The following is a 19,985-nucleotide window of genomic DNA, read 5'->3' as shown; positions in this document are numbered from 1 at the left end:
CACGTGGTCAGATCATGCCAAGAAGAATGCATTCCTAGTTTACAATTTTGTTTTGTTTTATGTAGCTCTTGATGAGAGACAGGAGACTGCTTTGATAGAGATCATGGTATCAGCCGTCAGACAATCAGCTCAAGGTCACCCACCCATCGGGAGAGGATCAGCTAAAAAGGTACAAATGATATGTGTAATAATGTTTGCTTATAATATATAATGTTTCATACAGACTTGATCAGAAGTCTCTATTACTTGACAGTAATACAGGATAATTATCCTGGCATCAGCAGAACAGCTGTTACGTGCACTGCATTTCTAAGAATGAATTCCTACCTGGGCCCTGTTGTATAACACTTAATATTATGGTAACCATGGTAACCATGATCATCAGTCAATCAGAATGAAGGATTGGATGGCAAAGTTACCATAATGGTAGCTTTCGTGCAACGGGCCCAGGTCTCCATTCACCTCACCTGTGTTGAGTGCAGCATATTGTGGGTAAATTTCTTGCTGAAGGAAAACACTGAATATCATGTCTCTTGGGAATTGTTTCATAGTACCTTTAAAGGACAAGTCAACCAAAAAGTTGATTTGAATAAAAAGAGAAAAATCCAACAAGCATAACACTGAAAATCTCATCAAAATCGGATATAAACTAAGAAAGTCTTGTCATTTTTAATTTTTGCTTAATTTATTAAAAAAAAGTTGTATGCACATCCGGGTAGGTATGCAAAGTAGAAGACTGATGACATCATCCACTTGCTATTTCTTTGTTATATAAGTATATGAAATATTCTAATTTTCTCATTGTCAGTTGAAACCACAACTAATTCCTCCCTGAACATATGAATAAGCATTGTTTAATGATTTATGGTTCAGTCAAGTTGGTCCTTATTGTCAAATTTGTAAGAAATGAAATATTGTATAATTCAAACAATAAAAAACAAAAGAAAAGGTGAGTGAGGAATATCGTTGACTGTCTCATTTCATCTCATATCACTGTTTTCTGAAAATAAGCGAAACTTTTTAAAATGTCATACGCATTATGCTTATTTGATTTTTCTCTATTGATTCAAATCACCATTTTTCTGGAGTGAACTTTACCTTTAATTTATGCACAACCTTATTCAAGACTGGTGATCCTTTCTTTTGCTATTGTGCTAAAAAAAGTGAGGTAACCCCAAATTATCCTTGGAGAAGGGTAGCGTGGAAGTTTGTCACCATGCTCTACTTGGTTATGAAAATGTGGAAATGCGCCAAAGGAGAACTGGCAACATCATACTTTGGTATTTTTCTATCAATATATATAAATATCAAGGAATAATATCTTCCTTACGAATAAAGTGGCTGTGTGCTGGCTCGTAATAAATGGGTATGCATAGCAGTGACACATTCCTCAGGAAGAAAGAAAAATCATAAGTGTTGCCATTTTAAGTAATGGAAAACTGGGGTCTCCATTCTACAACATATAAAATATGACAGAGAATAAGTGTTCAATTTTCACATTCAGAGAGGCAAGCCAAAGAACTTTCAAGATTTAAATAACCAAAACACTCCATGATCTCGTTTGTTTTCAGACTCTATTGACGAGCAAAGAGAAGAAAGTTGTTCAGGAGGACAAGATGAAACTGACCGAGCATTTCATTACCAAGCTACCAGAATTACTTGCCAAGGTGAGACACAGGTTGGATCCATGGGGGCATTTCATCAACATTTGATGTTCGTTGAGATGTCAATTCTGAAAACTTTCCTTGATGTTGATTGGCTAAGAAGCTATGGTAACTACTGGGTGAAACATTTGACAAGTCCTTAATGCTCAACTGAATTTACCAGAAAGCAGAGCTTCTAACAAGCTGAAAGAGAGTTCAAGGGTCATCACCATTGAAAAGTTCCTGACAAGAAAATAAGCCTTTTGGAAAAGGGGCACTAAGTCTATGGGGGCTTTCCCAGCCTCAACCCATCCCTTATAATCACGTCTTTCTCCTCGTATTTGTTTTTCCTTTCAATAGTTCAACACAGATTGGGACAAGGTTGCCAATTTGCTTGAGATCCCTCAGCATTTTGAAGTAGAGATCTACACGACAAGCCGTCTTGACAAACATCTTGATTCCCTTCTGCTCCAGATGAGAGACATTGTAGAGAAACACACAGAATCAGAGGTAATAAAATACCAGATGGCCATTAATTCTTGTTCTTTCTAAAACTAGCTAATGGGGCATTGTAAGTTGCAATCAATTGCAAGTCAAATTTAGGTCATGAAATTAGTCACAAGTCTGGCAATTAATTGCAAATCCACACTTGACTGCTGGTCTGCTACTTGCACCTAGTAGTAAAAAATAAATTTGGTCTAGTTACAATTGATATTTCAATTGAAGATTTGCAGCAGAATTCAGAGATGCCGACCCTCCCGATTTCATCTGGAGGCTCCCGAAAATTCATCCCAACTCCCGCGCTTACGATTACCATCCTTATCCTCCCGAAATTACAATTTTTTTGTATTGATCAAATTGGATGGAAAGTACATGTATCGTCTGCTAACTTTAGCATGTAGTAACTCCATTATGTTCGCTGCTACTAAATTCTGCGTGAAAGGCAGACAAAAAAGGAGCAGCGAAAAGCTAGTATGTGATATGCCCAACGGGAATCCACTGCACCAGGCCGGTAGGCCCGGCTAGCTTCATGAGGCGTGTGCGCTCGCGGCCGCTTGATTTGCCGGGTCGTGCGGTGGATTATCGGTGCGAGATTTCGGCGTATTGATGGGTTGATATCGACACGAAATGGCGGAAAATCAACAAAAGAAGACCAAGAAATGGGCTCAGAAGTATAAGACTGAATACAGTCTCCAGTCTCCGTGTATACATTCGGAAGTCGGAAAGAGGAATTTACCATGCATTTTGCACAGTTTGCAGCATGGACATTCCAGGGAATATGGACATTGTGAAGACGAGATCTTAGTTCTAGCTCCAGCTATTAGTATTACCCTGGTGACTTATTTCACCAACTGACCAAGCAAGGGACCAGCGAGGAGGAAGACGTTATCTGCGCTGAGCTTTTCTTTACTGGATTATTATGATTCTTCTTTCTTATTATTGTTGAACATAACGCGCACATAATTTGGTGTCGGTTGCAAATCCTTCCTAATTCTGATTTCCAAAAGTTGGCATCTCTGCAGAATTGTGCAATTGATTGCAAATATTTTCTTGCAACACCCTTAGGACTCCTAATAATTTGTTTTCATTTGATGTTATTTTCAATGATAAGTTATCAAGCGTAGCAAGGTTGAATAGGATGTCTCTATTTCACTGAATACAAAAAAAAGAAAAAGCGTAAACATTAATACTGTCCTGAAAAATCTCCTTTGTATTTGTTGCTTTCTAATGCAATCTTGTAATGTGATAAATGTAATATGTAAAATGTTTGATAACAAATGCTTATAATGTAAGCGAAATAAATTTCCATGTGGACAATAAAATAAAATTGAATTGAATTGTACAATGCTTATTCGTTATTCATATAATGTTCATCATCATCATATTACCCATCATTCTTATCAGGTTCTTGATGCGTGTGCAAAGACCTATGAGACGCTGTTAGGTGAGCAGTACAGCACAACACCAAGGGTCCAGGTTGCCCAGAGTACACTCTTAGATAACCTAGCAGAAAGACTCAAAAGAAGCATTGATGTCTATCTTATGGTAAGTGAGAGACAGTGTTCTAGCTAGAGACTACTTAATATTAGTGCTCAAAATTTCATTTTAGTTGTACTTAAGCTGTGAGTTAATGAAAACCTGCAGGGCCTGTTGCAATAAAGTTACTATTATAGTAACTTTGCCATTCACTGATTTCCCTGATATATGAATTTATCATTAATTCTGATTGGCTGATTTATATTATTACCATGGTAATATTATTACCATTGTATTGTGATAAATAATTACCCGTCATTCTTATCAGTTTATTGATGCGTGTGCAAAGACCTAAGAGATGCTGTTAGGTCAGCATTTGTTATTGGATGGCAAAGTTGCTGTAATAGTAACTTTCATGAAACAGTGCCCAGATCTGCAAAAAAAACCCCTAGTATTTGTCAAATGTAAGAACGTTAATTGTAAAATAAGTAAATAAAACAAGATTAGAAGCAGAAATTAAGCAGGTACAATTCTTCTTTGAAAGGGGTAGTGCTTGAATAACTTTTCTCATTATAAGTGTTTGTCAGAAGCAATGTTTATCATTGTCATGAGTGGTAGATAGAAATCCTCTGACTCTGATTCGGTCTGACCACTGTATAATGCTTAGAGACATTTCCAAATCATAAAAAGAGTAAAAGTTATAGGACAAGTCCACCCAAACAAAAGGCTGATTTGATTGAATAAAAAGAGAAAATTCAATCAAGCATAACACTGAAAATTTCTTCAAATCGGATGTAAGATAAGCGAGTTTACGCTTAATTTTTCAAAACACTTTTATGCACATCCTGGTCTGTATGCAAATGAGGGAACCGATGATGTCACCCACTCACTATTTCTTTTGTATTTTATTAAATGATATATGAAATATTTTGATTCTCTCTTCATTGTCATATGAAACAAAGTTTCATTCCTCCCTGAACACATGTAATTCCATTATTTTAACATTTTGTGGTTCAAGCAATGGGGTCCTAATTGTCAAATTTGTAAAAATTTAAATATTGTATAATTCAAACAATAAAAAACAAAAGAAATAGTGAGTGAGTGACATCATCGATTCTCTCATTTGCATATCACTCAGTTGAGCATAGAACTGTTCTGTGAAAAATAAGCGAAACTTTAAAATGTCATAACTTTCTTATTTTACATCTGATGTTGCTGAAGTTTTCAGCATTATTCATGATTGATTTTTCTCTTTTTATCCAATTCAACTCTTTTCTGGGGTGGACTTGACCTTTAAGTTCTTAATAAGCACATTGTACCATAATGTCTCTATGTATTACAAATTGTGGGGGGGTGTTACACCCACAAATGTAATAATTTTTGATCGCTCACAAATGTAATAACACTTTACCCACAAATGTAATAATTTTTGATCGCCCACAAATGTAATAACACTTTACCCACAAATGTAATAACGCCCACAAATGTAATAACACTTTACCCACAAATGTAATAATGCACTTTACCCACAAATGTAAGAATGACTTATAGGGACAGTGATTTTCCGTTTCAAAAAATGGCCTTTTCCGTTTCAGAAAATCGCAAATTCCGTTTCAGCACGTCAGAAAACGGAAATTCCGTTTCCCCATAGGCGTTGTACACACGGAAAAGTGACAATTCCGTTTACACATTGAATAGCAAAATCAAAGCGCATACACTCGCACTGGCCAAAATTTGTATCTGCTACTGTACCAACAACACAATAGAATCCGTTCTAATCGGATCTATGCTGGTGTATTTAATGATTTTTCAAACTGATTTAGCATGCATACATCCTCACCTTTCACATAATTAGCATTATTTTACGGTGAAATTAAATTTCATCGATAATTTTGGGGTTTTTTGGACATCGTTATCATCAGTCAACGACTTTCGCCAATCCGCCATCTTGGATTTTAACACCACGATATCGTGCTGTTACATCTTCAAACGTAGAGGGGAGCAACACACGACCGTGCAGTTGAGCGTTCTGAAGCCAAAGTCTGAAGCGATGTGAAGCTCAACCCGGCCGGCCGGGTACGATCGCGGGGTACTGTACTATCGAGTGTGCTGATGTCGAGAGCAATCACGATGTGTGAATTGTCATGATTGTAGCGAAGTGAGATCGTGTTTTCTGGGGTTTTGTGGCCATTTAATATTCTCATTTTGTTGTTATTTTGGAGTAATTTCTGTCGCTATTCTGTGTATTTTGAGGGAAAATACGTTTTCCGTGATTTTCCGTTTGAAATGCCATTTTCCGTTTCAAAAGGCCTTTTCCGTGAATTCCGTCCGTTTTCCGCGATCGCGGAAAATCACTGTCTCTAGACTTAACCTACAAATGTAATAAATTTGAAGTGATTTTTGGCGAATTCGTTCTAAACTAATATCCTATAGTAATGCATTCATATAGCACAAAAGTTCAAAGTCTTTTTTCCAGACCCGGTTAATGAAATATTACAGTACAAGTCCAAGTCTTTTTCCAGACCCGGTTTTTCAAAATTATAATGTACGTCCAAAGTCTTTTTACCAGACCCGGTTGTTTCAAAATTATAATATAGGTCCAAAGTCTTTTTTCCAGACCCGGTTAATTCAAAAATTATAATGCAAGGCCAAAGTCTTTTTTTCAGACCCGGTCGTTTCAAAAGTTATTATAGAATGGATGAGAAAATCCCTGCAATCTGATTGGTTGAGAGCTATGCAAGTATTTTTACTGGGCTGCACGAACGATATCCCGATAATCAAAACGATATCCACTGTAAACAAGCTATCGCCCGAAAAGGTCATTGTGATGTCATCGCGCATGTACTGTTACGCTTGTTTACATCAAAATTTTGAATTTTCGATCAAGGCAGAATGAATCAAATAAAGGATGCAAAATGATCTGTAAGTACAAATACGGTACCGTAATCGTCATTGGGATTAAAACTGCCCGCATACTTGGTAGTAGAGAAGTCCAGACATACGATCTAATGTTAGATCTACTGCCCTGAGCTGTGAACAGCCAAATTCTCCACTGCACTGCAGGGCCCCAGGCAGCTGCAAGCGCTGGCCCCCGGCGCGGCCCGGGCATACACACGCAGCTATTGGAGGTCGGAGGCTGCCTGAAGATCTTGTCAATGCAAAGCTGTATTTGGCATTTTGGGTATAATAATGCCTTTGTGCCAACATATTATGCAGTTAAGCCCATATTTATGTTGTCCAGGGTTATCAAAGTGTCTGCATTACATTTTGGAATTTTCATGCATCCGGTAAATAAATCATGCGTCCGGTAAAAAAAATCATGCGTCCGGTAAATTGAATTTACCGGACGCATGAAATTATCATGCATCCGGTAAATCATTAATTTTTGTATTTTATTCAATAATTTTTTTCCATTCTATAAAACAGATGATGCATGGGTTTCTTTTGTGGGTCAGTGGAACTGTGTGCACGCGGTAACTTTGGCATTTATGGTCTAAACCCACTCGGCTGCGCCTCGTGGGTTAAACCATGCCAAAGTTACCTTGTGCACACAGTTCCTACTGACCCACTCTAACCCATGCATCATTTGTATATAATATACGTCGGTGAGGGGTAAAGACAACACTCTAAGCCCAAGCATTTTAAGTGGGTTTAATTTTGAAGATTGGTCTCAGCTGTCATTTTTTTTCAATATTTCTTTATCTTTTAAATAACCGGGTCCAGACGAAAGACTAAGCATAATACTCGTGTTATTCCACAAGAATAAAAATATGAGTCTTTTGTTTTAGTATTGTTTAAATCATTTTTAAATCACCGGGTCTGGAATAATGACAGCGCTCTAAACAAGGGCGCAGGAAGCGGGGGGCAGGGGGGGCACTTGCCCCCCCCAAATAAAATTTTTTTTGGGGGGGCAAAACAAGATTTTGCCCCCCCCCCCCAATGTGCCCCCCTGAAAGTAGAAAAATGATAAATTATTTAAGGACAAAAGTAAACGAAGGCACATTTCTGCCTGAAAATTGTCATTTCCATTGTCAAAAATAAAAAATTTCGCCCCTAACGGGGTAAATACATTATCATAGTAAGCCTCGCGTCTTTTGACGCACAGTTCCTCTATGAAACATACCTTCGATAAGCCCTTTTCCATCGGCAGTGTGATAACGTTTAACCTTTTAATAAATACATTTCAGACTAAAAGCGAATGGCCAATTGATAGTGGTCCACCAATTATAAGGTTTATAACTCTATGATGCTAGCTGTGTCGTCTAACAAATGCGCGGTCGCCCAGAAACGCTCAGACCGGACCCGATATCATGCGCGTGAACACTAGTTTATACTCGAGCAACAAATGGAATCTATGTGATTGGTGATTGATTGATTGGTGGTGATATTTTATCTGATTGCTAAGAAAGCATGAATGCTTGTAAGCAAGCAACCAGAGGACCGACGGCTTAAGGTCCTCTCCGAAGGACCTGGTACTGAGGATTAATGCTTTACCAAAGGGCACTAGCGCACCAAGTGAGAATCGAACCCGGGTCACCGGAATACGAATCCCCCGCCCTACCGACTGAGCTACCGCGCCTCCATAAATTATGTCATAGCTGTCAAGCCCAAAAACCATAACATCTCGAGAGACTTGTTTCAAATATTTTATTAATACAGTGATAACAAGTCAGTGCCCTAAAGAAAATATCAAGGTCATTTCAACTCAATAAAGACATGTTATCAGAAAATTACTCACAGACTAATCATTTTTAAAACTCGTGTTATTCCACGAGAATAAGAATATAAGGTCTTATGTTAGAAGATTTTTTTTCGTAACTGTTTTATGTCTGGAATAAAGACAACACTCTAAACCTCTTTTAAAACAGGTTCTTAGGTTGAAGGTTTGTTTGGTCTTAAACTTTGATTTTTTTTAATTCTTACTATTAGCGGTTTTTTTTAAGAAAAAAATGGTCGGGCTGAAAGACTACGCTATATATCCAGCATTAATAAGATTATGGGGTCTTTATACTGTTTTTAAACCGTTATTCATAATGTTTAAATAACAGGTAACCAGGTCTGGAAAAAAGACTATGCTTGATTCTCAATTTACTCTTAGTGCATATATTCACAATATACACCGTATAAGTTGAAACAACAACAAAGACATTAATTCCACCAGTTTTAATTAACTGGGTCTGGAGAAAAGACTAAGCTCGATTCCCATTTTTTCCACAGGAATATCATTATCGTATCTTAGTTTGGACTTATATTATAAATTTTGAAATAAATGGGTCAGGAAAATGACTTTGCACTTATTAACATTCTTGAAACAACCGGGTCTGGAAAAAAGACTTTGGATTTATATTATAATTTTTGAAACAACCGGGTCTGGAAAAAAGACTTTGGACTTATATCACAATTTTTTAAACAACCGGGTCTGGAAAAAAAGACTTTGGACTTTTATTATAATTTTTGAAACAACCGGGTCTGGAAAAAAGACTTTGGACTTGTACTTTGATGTTTTATTAACCCGGTCTGAATAAAAGACTTTGCACTTTTATGCTATATGAACGCATTACTATAGATTTTAGTTTAGAACGGATTCGCCAAAAATCCCTTCAAATTTATTACATTTGTGGGTAAAGTCATTATTACATTTGTGGGCGATCAAAAATTATTACATTTGTGGGTAAAGTGTTATTACATTTGTGGGCGTTATTACATTTGTGGGTGCAACAGGGGGGGACACAACACAGAGTGAAAATAAAACAAATACATTGCAAACTTTATGAAATATGGTATATGGATTTGACTTGATTAGCCATTCAGAAAAAGGCATTAATTGGGCATTTAGAAATTCAATATATTTTGAAGAAGAACTATTACATGTAAGGGATGTACATCCATTCTCATCAGTAAAGTGCTTAGATATCTTGTGATGCAGATAAATGCGGAATATTATTGATTTTGAGAATCTTTTCTCATTTATTGTGATGCAGATAAATGCAGAATATTATTAATTTTGAGAATATTTCCTCATTTATGAAGTACTGTATTCATACTTTTCATCGCAGACTCAGAATCCAACCGAGGATGACCTCTACAACATTTCATCAAGTATCAGAAGAATTGCTTCCTTCTTCAGGTAAATTAAAGTATTTGATATCATTTAATGCAAATACGAACCAGTAGCCTGTAAATTTGTAAATGAAAGAATAAATGAGAAAATCTATAAATACTTAATGGTCAGAACAATTAGATATTTTGATATACATTCAAAGCTTTAACCATTGTAAAGAAATAATATTTAACCCGTCATGTTAATTGGTATAAGTTTATAACCAATAATTGGTCTTTTACTTATTATTACCCTTATCAGACATCTGAGATAGTTATTATCATATTGCCCAAGATTTTCTGAATATCGTAAAGGGATTGGTACAATTATATTATTTGTATTTTGCTCAGTCTCTGTGAGCGTATGGATTTGCATGCAGGGACAATGTAAAATCTACCTTTTTATTTCCCTGGTCTCACATCCGGGTCTCTGCGAACGCAGATCTGCCTAGCAATATATACGTCATAATGTCAATCAACATGAACATATGTTGGATACTGCAACATTTCAAATACGTCATAATGGTAAGGCTTAGAGGCACAGCCTTCTCAACATGAAAATTAGAATCTTATTCTCAAAGGGTAAAATATCTCTAAATTTTACGATGTTGTTCTAGATGTCTGATTTGGAAAATAATGAAAATATTGACTGGCTCTTCTTTCCTTTCAGGGAACATAAAATATATTGCCCTTAAAAGATCCTATTGTGGGAAAAATATTTGATGTCCCTCTCAAGGCCTATTACATGATTATTACATAATTTATTTTACAGTAAATGCAAGGACATAAATTACTTTTATGTAGTCTGCAGCCAAAGACCTATGGTGTTCACATAGTGTATAATACAGAGTCTGAAGTAGTGAGACTAGATTCACTATGTAATGTGGCTGGCTCTTGTTTGACACAGTTTTGAATTTAGTCTTCACTCAAGCCATGGTATAATTTATGAGTGAATGTCTGTCTTTGCAGACTAAGGTTTATCACATCTTATTGGTGTGTATAAACTTAGACCTAACCTTTGGCTGATGCAGACCTGAATCAATATTGCATGAATTTATTTACCACTCTTTCACCTATTGTTGTTGCGTATATATATATATATATGTGTTTGATAACCTTTGACCTTTGACCCATGCAGCTGCCATGACCTGAACCGATGGGAGCTCTATGACTCTATATTCAGTCTGGTGAAGCGATGTTCTGAGAGAGGAGCCGCCCCGGATCAGATCTTCACCTTGGCTATCTCCTGCTGCCATTACGCGATTATGTGGACCATGACCAAGCTTGATAATCAGAATCCGGAAATGGTGAATACTTCCTCCTTTCTTTGTGATAAAAATGGTAACAATAATACAGTACAAACTACCGAAAATCCACCCTGCAGAGTGCTCAAGGTACATAGATAGTCAAGAACTGAATAAAATGTTTTAAACAGATTTTCAGCAATAAAAAAATATTCAACAGACACACAAGTTTTGATGTTGCCATGTAGACCATCCCACGGAGTGAGACGTGCAAGAGCGCAACCTCTAAGACCTTGTGACTTCATATTTGCTTGTATTACCCTTCCTTAATGTTAGCCAAGTTTGAAATAGACCCCTCTAACATTTCTTCATTTCTGGTGAGGAAGAGATATTTTCCGGTACATTGTATCCTATGAACACTGAGGTCATTGTCCCTCCAAAATGAATAGATCAACAAAGGTTGAAAATGTCCCCAAATCGATTCTTCATTTTTGTCTCACCTGCATAGCAGAGTGAGACTATAGGCGCCGCTTTTCTGACGGCAAATTGACGTCAGATGTCGATGAGCGTAGTATTGTATCATAATGATTCATTATATGAATGGTGTTTTTTTGTGAATAATTATTTTATATCATTTTTCAAATTCAGCACTGCTGCTATATTGAATCGCGTGATGCAGGTAAGACTGTCAAAGGCATTCCACTTGTCGGTATGAGAACAAGATAATTTAACTTGTGTAAAAATGACCTCTTTGACCTAACCCAGATCATTGTCTTTCCTGTATGCTTACATGAACCAAGTTTGAAGTTGATATCACACCCTCTGATGGAATGAAAAAAGTCAGAACCACTAGGCCATGATGCCCCAACAGATAATACGACAATTTGATATTACTATTACAGAAACTTTTTTTCCATCATGTAGAGCGAGATGAAGAGGATTCGCCGCCATTGCAGCGAGCTGATAAAGACATGCTCTTCCCTCTTGATCGACGGCAGCGAACAGATCCGAGAGGAGGCATTCATCACGATCTGTGACCTCATGGTCGTGTTCAGCAGGCAGTTGGCCGCGCAGCCAGCCCTCGCTCCACTCGTCTACGAAGCAAACCTCACTCTCCAGACACTACTCTCAGACTTTGTGCAGGAGCATGTGTTCGTGGAAGAAGATGACGATGGTAATTATTAAGGATTCATTTTGATCAATACTGTTATCTTATCATTTGTAATTTTTGTCTCACCTGCGAAGTAACGGTTTTGCATTACATAGCATAGAGCTGGGGATTCATATTCCGGTGACCCAGTTTCCATTCCCACTTGGTGCGCTAGTACCCTTTGGTAAGGCATTAATCCTGAGTACCAGGTCCATCGTAGAGGACCTAAAGCCGTCGGTCCTCTGGTTGCTTGCTTACAAGCATTCACACTTTTTCAGCAATCGGGTAAAAAAAACAACCCTCCAAGTAAATAAGCAGCCATTACCAAATAAGAGGTAAACAAAAGCATTACATTTCAGCAAGAATTTAACTCATATTGTGCCGCACTCAGGATAGGTGAATGGGTACCTTGTAGGAATTTCTCAAATGCACAGCCCTAGAAATGGAATCTCAAGCTGATCCAGGTGAATGATAGTGCGCTTAAAATAAACTCTAGATAGATAGTGCTATAGGGATGTTATTATCATTATTAATGCTTTTTTTAACCAGATGATGAAGAAGATGGCGATGACTCTCATAAAATCGAGGTCCTCCATAAGAGACGTAACCTCCTTGCTTCATTCTGTAAACTCATTGTTTTCAGCATCATTGAGATGAGGAATGCATCAGGAATCTTCAAACATTACATGAAGGTAAGTCCTTTTAATGATAAATACCAGTTGTGGTAACGATCTCAAAATGAGTCTAAACAGAATACAATACAATATCCACCCAAGTGTTTTTATGTATTGATAAAAAATGGCTCTTGAAGAAATGTGTAATTGTCGAGAAATTAACAAAATAAGCACAGAATTTCATAATATGTTGGGTATTTTTCCAAACAATATTAATACACTGTCCCATGTATGCTTTTTTGATGTCAGTGGTCATCAGAATTACAGATTTTCAGCTAAGATTTCATGATTTCACAAAGATTATTTCAATGTACAGAACTAGATAAATAATAATATGGTGGCATTTAGCCTCGATTCTAAATAATTTCTCATGAAATCTAGTTTTGCTGCAACTACTATCTATTACTTTTAACCGTATTAGTCCAGGGAATAATTTCAATTCTCAGTTTCATGAAAGGACTTTTCAGACGTTTTATCCGACAGTTACCATAGAAACAGTGCCTCTCAGCCAATCCAAATCAGTGAAAGATGTCAGATCTGACAAATTGTTTGATGAAAATAATGATGAAACACTCCCCAGGAATAGCAACAGAGATTACTCCCATATCCTCAACAAAATGCAAATATCAATCTGCCAAAAAAACACGATCTCACTTCGCTACAACCATGACAATCCACACATCAACCTTAACTGTACTCGACTCCATCGAAATTACATTCACGTCCGCATAAAGGCTTGGCAGAAACACTGCCATGTGTTGCTGCACTCTGCATTTGGTCAAAACATCATGATCGCAGTACTCCTCAAATCCAAAATGGTGGATAGGCGAAAGTCGTCGACTGCTCTAAATGATGTCCAAAAAAGCCCCAAATTATTGATAAAATCTCATTCAACACCCAAGTAATGCTAGTAATGTGAAATGGGAGGATGTATTTATGTTCATTATGTTTCTTTAAATAGTTTTTGTACTTGTATCTCTTTGATTCCAATAGATTTTAGAGCGTTATTAGTACAGTGGCAGATACAAATTTTGACCTGCGCAAGTATTTTGACATTGCTTCTCGTTGCATATTGATTTTCTATGTTAACGGAATTTGTCACTTTTTCATGTGCGCAAAGTCCATAGGGAAACGAAATTTAAGATTTTTTTTAAACGGAAAATCACTGTCCCTACTTTTTATGCATTTCAAAACCTTATTTGAAAACCTTGTTCTTGTTTATGAGTTCCCAATGTAAATCTTTTCTCGATTTCCAAGAGTGTCTCCTAGTAATTGACTTTATATTATAAATTGATCTTTTTCTGAAGTTGGTCTGTATTGACATGTTTAATATATTCTTCACATTAAAATTGTATGCAATGAATCTGGGGAAAATGTTCTACTCATTGACTGATGTTTTAATCATATTTGAATAAAACTGTTGTTTCAAACTTTAGGGTTTTTTTCTTTCTTTTCAATAGTTTTACAATGACTATGGTGATATCATCAAGATGACCCTAGCCAAGTCAAGGGAAAACAACAAGATCAGCTGTGCCAGAACACTTGGTCTTAGTCTTACACAGGTAGGTTGAAAGGTGAAGATAGTATCATGAATGGTCTTACATTGTCTAGATCACTTGGTCTTAGTCTTACACAGGTAGGTTGAAAGGTGAAGATAGTATCATGAATGGTCTTACATTATCTAGATCACTTGGTCTTAGTCTTACACAGGTAGGTTGAAAGGTGAAGATAGTATCATGAATGGTCTTACATTATATAGATCACTTGGTCTTAGTCTTACACAGGTAGGTTGAAAGGTGAAGATAGTATCATGAATGGTCTTACATTATCTAGATCACTTGGTCTTAGTCTTACACAGGTAGGTTGAAAGGTGAAGATAGTATCATGAATGGTCTTACATGGTCTAGATCACTTGGTCTTAGTCTTACACAGGTAGGTTGAAAGGTGAAGATAGTATCATGAATGGTCTTACATTATATAGATCACTTGGTCTTAGTCTTACACAGGTAGGTTGAAAGGTGAAGATAGTATCATGAATGGTCTTACATTGTCTAGATCACTTGGTCTTAGTCTTACACAGGTAGGTTGAAAGGTGAAGATAGTATCATGAATGGTCTTGCATGGTCTAGATCACTTGGTCTTAGTCTTACACAGGTAGGTTGAAAGGTGAAGATAGTATCATGAATGGTCTTACATGGTCTAGAACACTTGTCTTAGTCTTACACAGGTAGGTTGAAAGGTGAAGATAGTATCATGAATGGTCTTACATGGTCTAGAACACTTGTCTTAGTCTTACACAGGTAGGTTGAAAGGTGAAGATAGTATCATGACTGGTCTTACATTATCTAGATCACTTGGTCTTAGTCTTACACAGGTAGGTTGAAAGGTGAAGATAGTATCATGACTGGTCTTACATTGTCTAGATCACTTGGTCTTAGTCTTACACAGGTAGGTTGAAAGGTGAAGATAGTATCATGACTCGTCTTACATGGTCTAGATCACTTGGTCTTAGTCTTACACAGGTAGGTTGAAAGGTGAAGATAGTATCATGAATGGTCTTACATTATCTAGATCACTTGGTCTTAGTCTTACACAGGTAGGTTGAAAGGTGAAGATAGTATCATGAATGGTCTTACATGGTCTAGATCACTTGGTCTTAGTCTTACACAGGTAGGTTTTGAAAGGTGAAGATAGTATCATGAATGGTCTTACATTGTCTAGATCACTTGGTCTTAGTCTTACACAGGTAGGTTGAAAGGTGAAGATAGTATCATGAATGGTCTTACATTGTCTAGATCACTTGGTCTTAGTCTTACACAGGTAGGTTGAAAGGTGAAGATAGTATCATGAATGGTCTTACATTGTATAGATCACTTGGTCTTAGTCTTACACAGGTAGGTTGAAAGGTGAAGATGGTTTTAGGACCGGACATCTTGGTCAAAGAAGTAGTTTCAGTCCTACATAGGGATATTAAAATCATAGTGATGTAGATGACATTGTATGTTTGAAGAAGTAGATAGCCTTCAGACTTGAAACTTGGTCAAAAATACTTATTACTTTTTGAAAATATGTTTAATGGTCATGGCATGGTCTCTTCAATTTTCTCTTGTTCTATGAAAAGTATATGATGAACTTGGTAAAGATTATTTGTGAATGCTGATTTGTTGAGTGATTATCATTCCTTCTTACCTTTATTTGTATCTTTGTAGCTATTCAAAGACATGAAAGGTGACATGGGATATGACGAAGCCAAGACACAGAGTCAACTCAATGCTATCAAGGAACTTGCAAGAAGATTCTCATTGACGTTTGGTCTGGATCAGATCAAGACTAGAGATGCTGTCGCTGCTTTACACAAGTATGTATAAAAGGGAGTAACTTTTTTTTTCCAGAACTAAAAGCTCAAGAAAATATATTAATTTGGAGCCTCAGCAAGGTGTGTTGATATATCCCTCCATCTTCCCTTGATTTGTTAGATGGCAAACTTTTTTTTGTTGCTTTTCATGGATGTTAACTTTAAAAACCTCACCATCAATTCTAACAAAATATAGTGCGTGGTTGCCCTTATTAAGTGGTGTTTTAGGAAAAAATACTGTATTACTACAAGGAAATACATTTTTTGTCTTGGGTCTTCATTTTAGTCCATTGCAGTCGATAAAAGTCTGAACAACTATACACATACATACATACATTAGATATTTAGTGCTTTTCCATTATCATGCTTATAGCGCTTTTCAATAATATGACAAAAAAGTAAATTCTGCTCTCCTAGTGCTGAATAAAAGAGTGAAGGGGGCTGGGGTGGGGGTGTGGGGGGAGTTGTATGCATACTTATTGGACCACTGTTTCCTTCTCTCAGGTCCAATTCATTTGATATGATTCCTGCGGTAGCCAAAATTTCTAGAATCTGCTTCTTGCAGTCGGTCTACTCCCTTTGCTCCTTAACCTGACTTCTTCCTAATTAGTTTTCCAACACTTGTGCATATGGAATTAACCCTACCTTCAATTGATTTGATGTATACTCCTTCAGCTCTGAAGTAGTCCTGTACCTCAAGAGTGTTTACTGGACTGAATCCTCCTGAGTTGACATAGTTCCTACATTACTGGTGGTTTGACAAGATCTGAGGTGTCATCTATCACCGCAATAAAAGTCATGAAACTCTTTTTAACAAGCAATTCATCCACCTAGTGTGATGATGAGGGGACAGGTCAAAGACCAAGCATCCCTACCTTATTTTCATTCTTTCCCCATGATGATTTTGATTGATGTGTATGATCGGACCTCCTGAGCCATGGCCTTGTGTGCGAGAGATAGAGACGATGACATGCATCCTATAGCTAGCCGGCAAGCCATGTACATGTGTAATATTGTGTGTGCATGTGTGCACACAATACAGCTGCCATGTGACATAATGTGACTGGTCATGTAATTCGCTAAGAGTAATGGTTTCACTGGGTGAGAATGTCCAATTTGTTTACAGGTAAAGGCCAGTAGGTCCATTAGGCATGGTGATAACTGTGATGACATGCAGAATATTTCTTCTTTTTTTGGTAAAATAATCTGTTCAGTGTATTCAGATATCTTTCATATTATCAGGGTTTTTTTTCCAGCTGACCTTAGATAGTATGCAAATGAGGAACTGATGACATCACTTACTCACTATTTCTTTTGTATTTTATTATATGAAACATTTTTATTTTCTCGTCATTGTCATGTGAAATGAAGTTTCATTCCTCCCTGAACACGTGGAATTCCATTATTTTAACATTTTGTGCTACAGGCAAGGAGGTCCTAATCGTCAAATTCGCAAAAATTGAAATATTGTATAATTCAAACAATAAAAAACAAAAGAAATAGTGAGCGAGTGACATCATCGACTCTCTCATTTGGATTCATGTAACTATTTTGTTAAAAATAATCAAAACTTGGAAATGTCATAAATTTCATATTTTACATCCGATTTGATGATATTTTCATCATTGTGCTTGTCTGATTTTTCTCTATAGATTGGAATCAACATTTTTCTGATGTGGACTTGACCTTTAATATAATAATACTTGATAATTCAGTACAGGAAGAGATGTGTTTTAAGAAGAGATTTGTAGGATTCAATAGAGATAGACTGACGCATATGTAAAGGGAGACCAAAGAGTGGGAGTACTATTAAACTGCAAAAGCACTTTGACCATAGCAAGTAAAGAAGAGAAGGAGAAAGGGACAAGTGTATAGAAAAAGAAGATTTGAGATTTTGAGATGTTGGAACTATTACCATAATAATTTCGAAAATAAAAATGACATTTTACTCAGGGTAGCCACTTCAGTTCATTATACTGTACTCCCAGTGAGCTCTGTTTACATGTTAATGTTATTATTACAATTGATAAAGTACAGCAGATTTCCGTATAACGGTAATCTATTTTAATACTTTGAAATCTTTATTAATTTCATTTCTTGGTTTCTCAAATATGCATGTAAAGGTGAGAAGGATTTAGAAAGAGTGTGAGGATATATTTGTGTGTGATAATTTCAAAGTTGGGGGTGCAGTTTATAGTCCATTACTTACGGTATTTTCTTTTTGTACACTATTTGAAACATCACTAGCTTGATCATCCACTTCTGTAAAGTTGTAACATTTAGCCTGGACCTAAAAAATTATTTTCTGTTAGAATAATTACATTTATTCTATGATGAATGTTCATTGGTCATGTTGTCTGTTTCAATCAGGGAAGGTATCCAGTTTAGTTTGACCCCTTTGGAAGACCCAACCAACGAGTATGCACCTCCTCCAAATGTTGGATACCTAGAGATATTAACAGAGTTCAGCAGTAAGCTGATGAGGCAAGATAAACGTACTGTGTAAGTCAGCCTTTCTACAATTCATGAATTAACCCTAAAACTTTTTTTTTTTTAATGGAAATTGTTGCAAACTTTTTTCTGATCATAAACAAGACAAATTGATGAAGTTAAAACAGTACAAGTAGAAATAATGATACTTTTATGAATTTTTGCGAAATACACAATTTGCATTGGTTTTGTTCATGATTTCACGTTTTTGACCTGACATGCACTTACATAATGTTGCATAATTTCAAGATTGCCTACCTCGGCATCACAAATTTGGTCTCAAAAGTTGTGCGAGATTTGAAAGTGAAAAGTAAGCGAGCGGCACGGTTGAATAATTTTGCACAGCGGATTTATCATGAATAATGTAGAGAGGGGGGTGGAATCCGCCCCCTGGTCTTTTAGGGTTAAAGCCCAGCATACACAATGTGATGCATTAAGATCCAATTGAAACAAAGTTGCCAATCACATTGCAGGTCTGTGCACATATTGTCTTTTTTATGTAAAAACCTTTTTCTTTTTCATATGAAAACATTTCCTTTGACAATATCTTTCATAGATTGCAATACTTGGACAAGAACTTGAAGGAGGGCATGACTGAACAGGAAGGAGAGGAATGGGCTCCTCTCAGGATCTACAGACATTCATTGCTTCAGGGAGACCTCATTGAAAGGCCTCCAGAGATTCCAAGGATACACAAGATGGGCAAGAAACAAGCCAAGGGAATGAAGAGGAAGATGGGCTTGCATGGAGGTAAGGGGGCCATTACCCCTCAGCTTACTGGTTGATCATAGGGATGATTGATCATACACAATAATCAATGCAATCAATTATAGAAATCAGCTTCATTATCAATCTCCAAGCCTTATGTTTTAACAAAGGCATTCCGACACATGTAGGATACAAATTGTGAAGTTTAAAAAATATGAATTCCAATTTAACTTAGTTTGGGTATAAACTGAATCTGTAGCAGTTGTTTGTAAGATGTGGCCTGTTTAACTAAAAGTTACAATATGGCCAAATCAAATTCAAACTAAGATTGATTTCAAATTGTCAAGTTTTCTTAATTCATGTACTGAAGACAATAAGTTGAGAGTATTTTTTAGCTTTGGCCTTCTCATTTTGTTGGTGTAGATGAGAGTTCCAATGACCAATGGTTATCACGAGATGCTCATATGAATGTTACCGGGGCTGCAAAGAGACTAAGAGGAGATGAAGAGACATCACTTCAAGGATCCGATAGAGATTTTGAGTGAGTACATATAGTTTTATAATCCATGTATCGATAATACACAATGGTCGATGGGCTTTGATATGGGCGATGGTATTTCTGTACCAATAGATTTGACTTTGACC

The 19,985-nt window shown here is 36.7% G+C and overlaps 1 protein-coding gene across 5 annotated transcripts in view; it reads left to right on the top strand.

Annotated features, from left to right (window-relative positions):
• Positions 1-19,985, top strand: part of LOC121429859 (cohesin subunit SA-1-like) — a 58,453-nt gene that overhangs the window by 27,629 nt on the left and 10,839 nt on the right. For all 5 annotated transcript variants that reach the window (XM_041627113.1, XM_041627112.1, XM_041627108.1 and 2 more), the window contains exons 12-24: positions 66-169; positions 1,572-1,667; positions 2,004-2,153; positions 3,549-3,689; positions 9,677-9,747; positions 10,858-11,026; positions 11,888-12,137; positions 12,663-12,805; positions 14,248-14,349; positions 15,997-16,145; positions 18,513-18,644; positions 19,189-19,382; positions 19,764-19,881. In XM_041627113.1, the coding sequence (XP_041483047.1) occupies positions 66-169; positions 1,572-1,667; positions 2,004-2,153; positions 3,549-3,689; positions 9,677-9,747; positions 10,858-11,026; positions 11,888-12,137; positions 12,663-12,805; positions 14,248-14,349; positions 15,997-16,145; positions 18,513-18,644; positions 19,189-19,382; positions 19,764-19,881 (1,819 nt within the window). The remainder of the gene's footprint in view (positions 1-65; positions 170-1,571; positions 1,668-2,003; positions 2,154-3,548; positions 3,690-9,676; positions 9,748-10,857; positions 11,027-11,887; positions 12,138-12,662; positions 12,806-14,247; positions 14,350-15,996; positions 16,146-18,512; positions 18,645-19,188; positions 19,383-19,763; positions 19,882-19,985) is intronic.

This window comes from Lytechinus variegatus, chromosome 16, assembly GCF_018143015.1.
Source record: "Lytechinus variegatus isolate NC3 chromosome 16, Lvar_3.0, whole genome shotgun sequence".
NCBI lineage: Eukaryota > Metazoa > Echinodermata > Echinoidea > Temnopleuroida > Toxopneustidae > Lytechinus > Lytechinus variegatus.
This window is presented reverse-complemented; position numbering and strand designations above follow the sequence as displayed.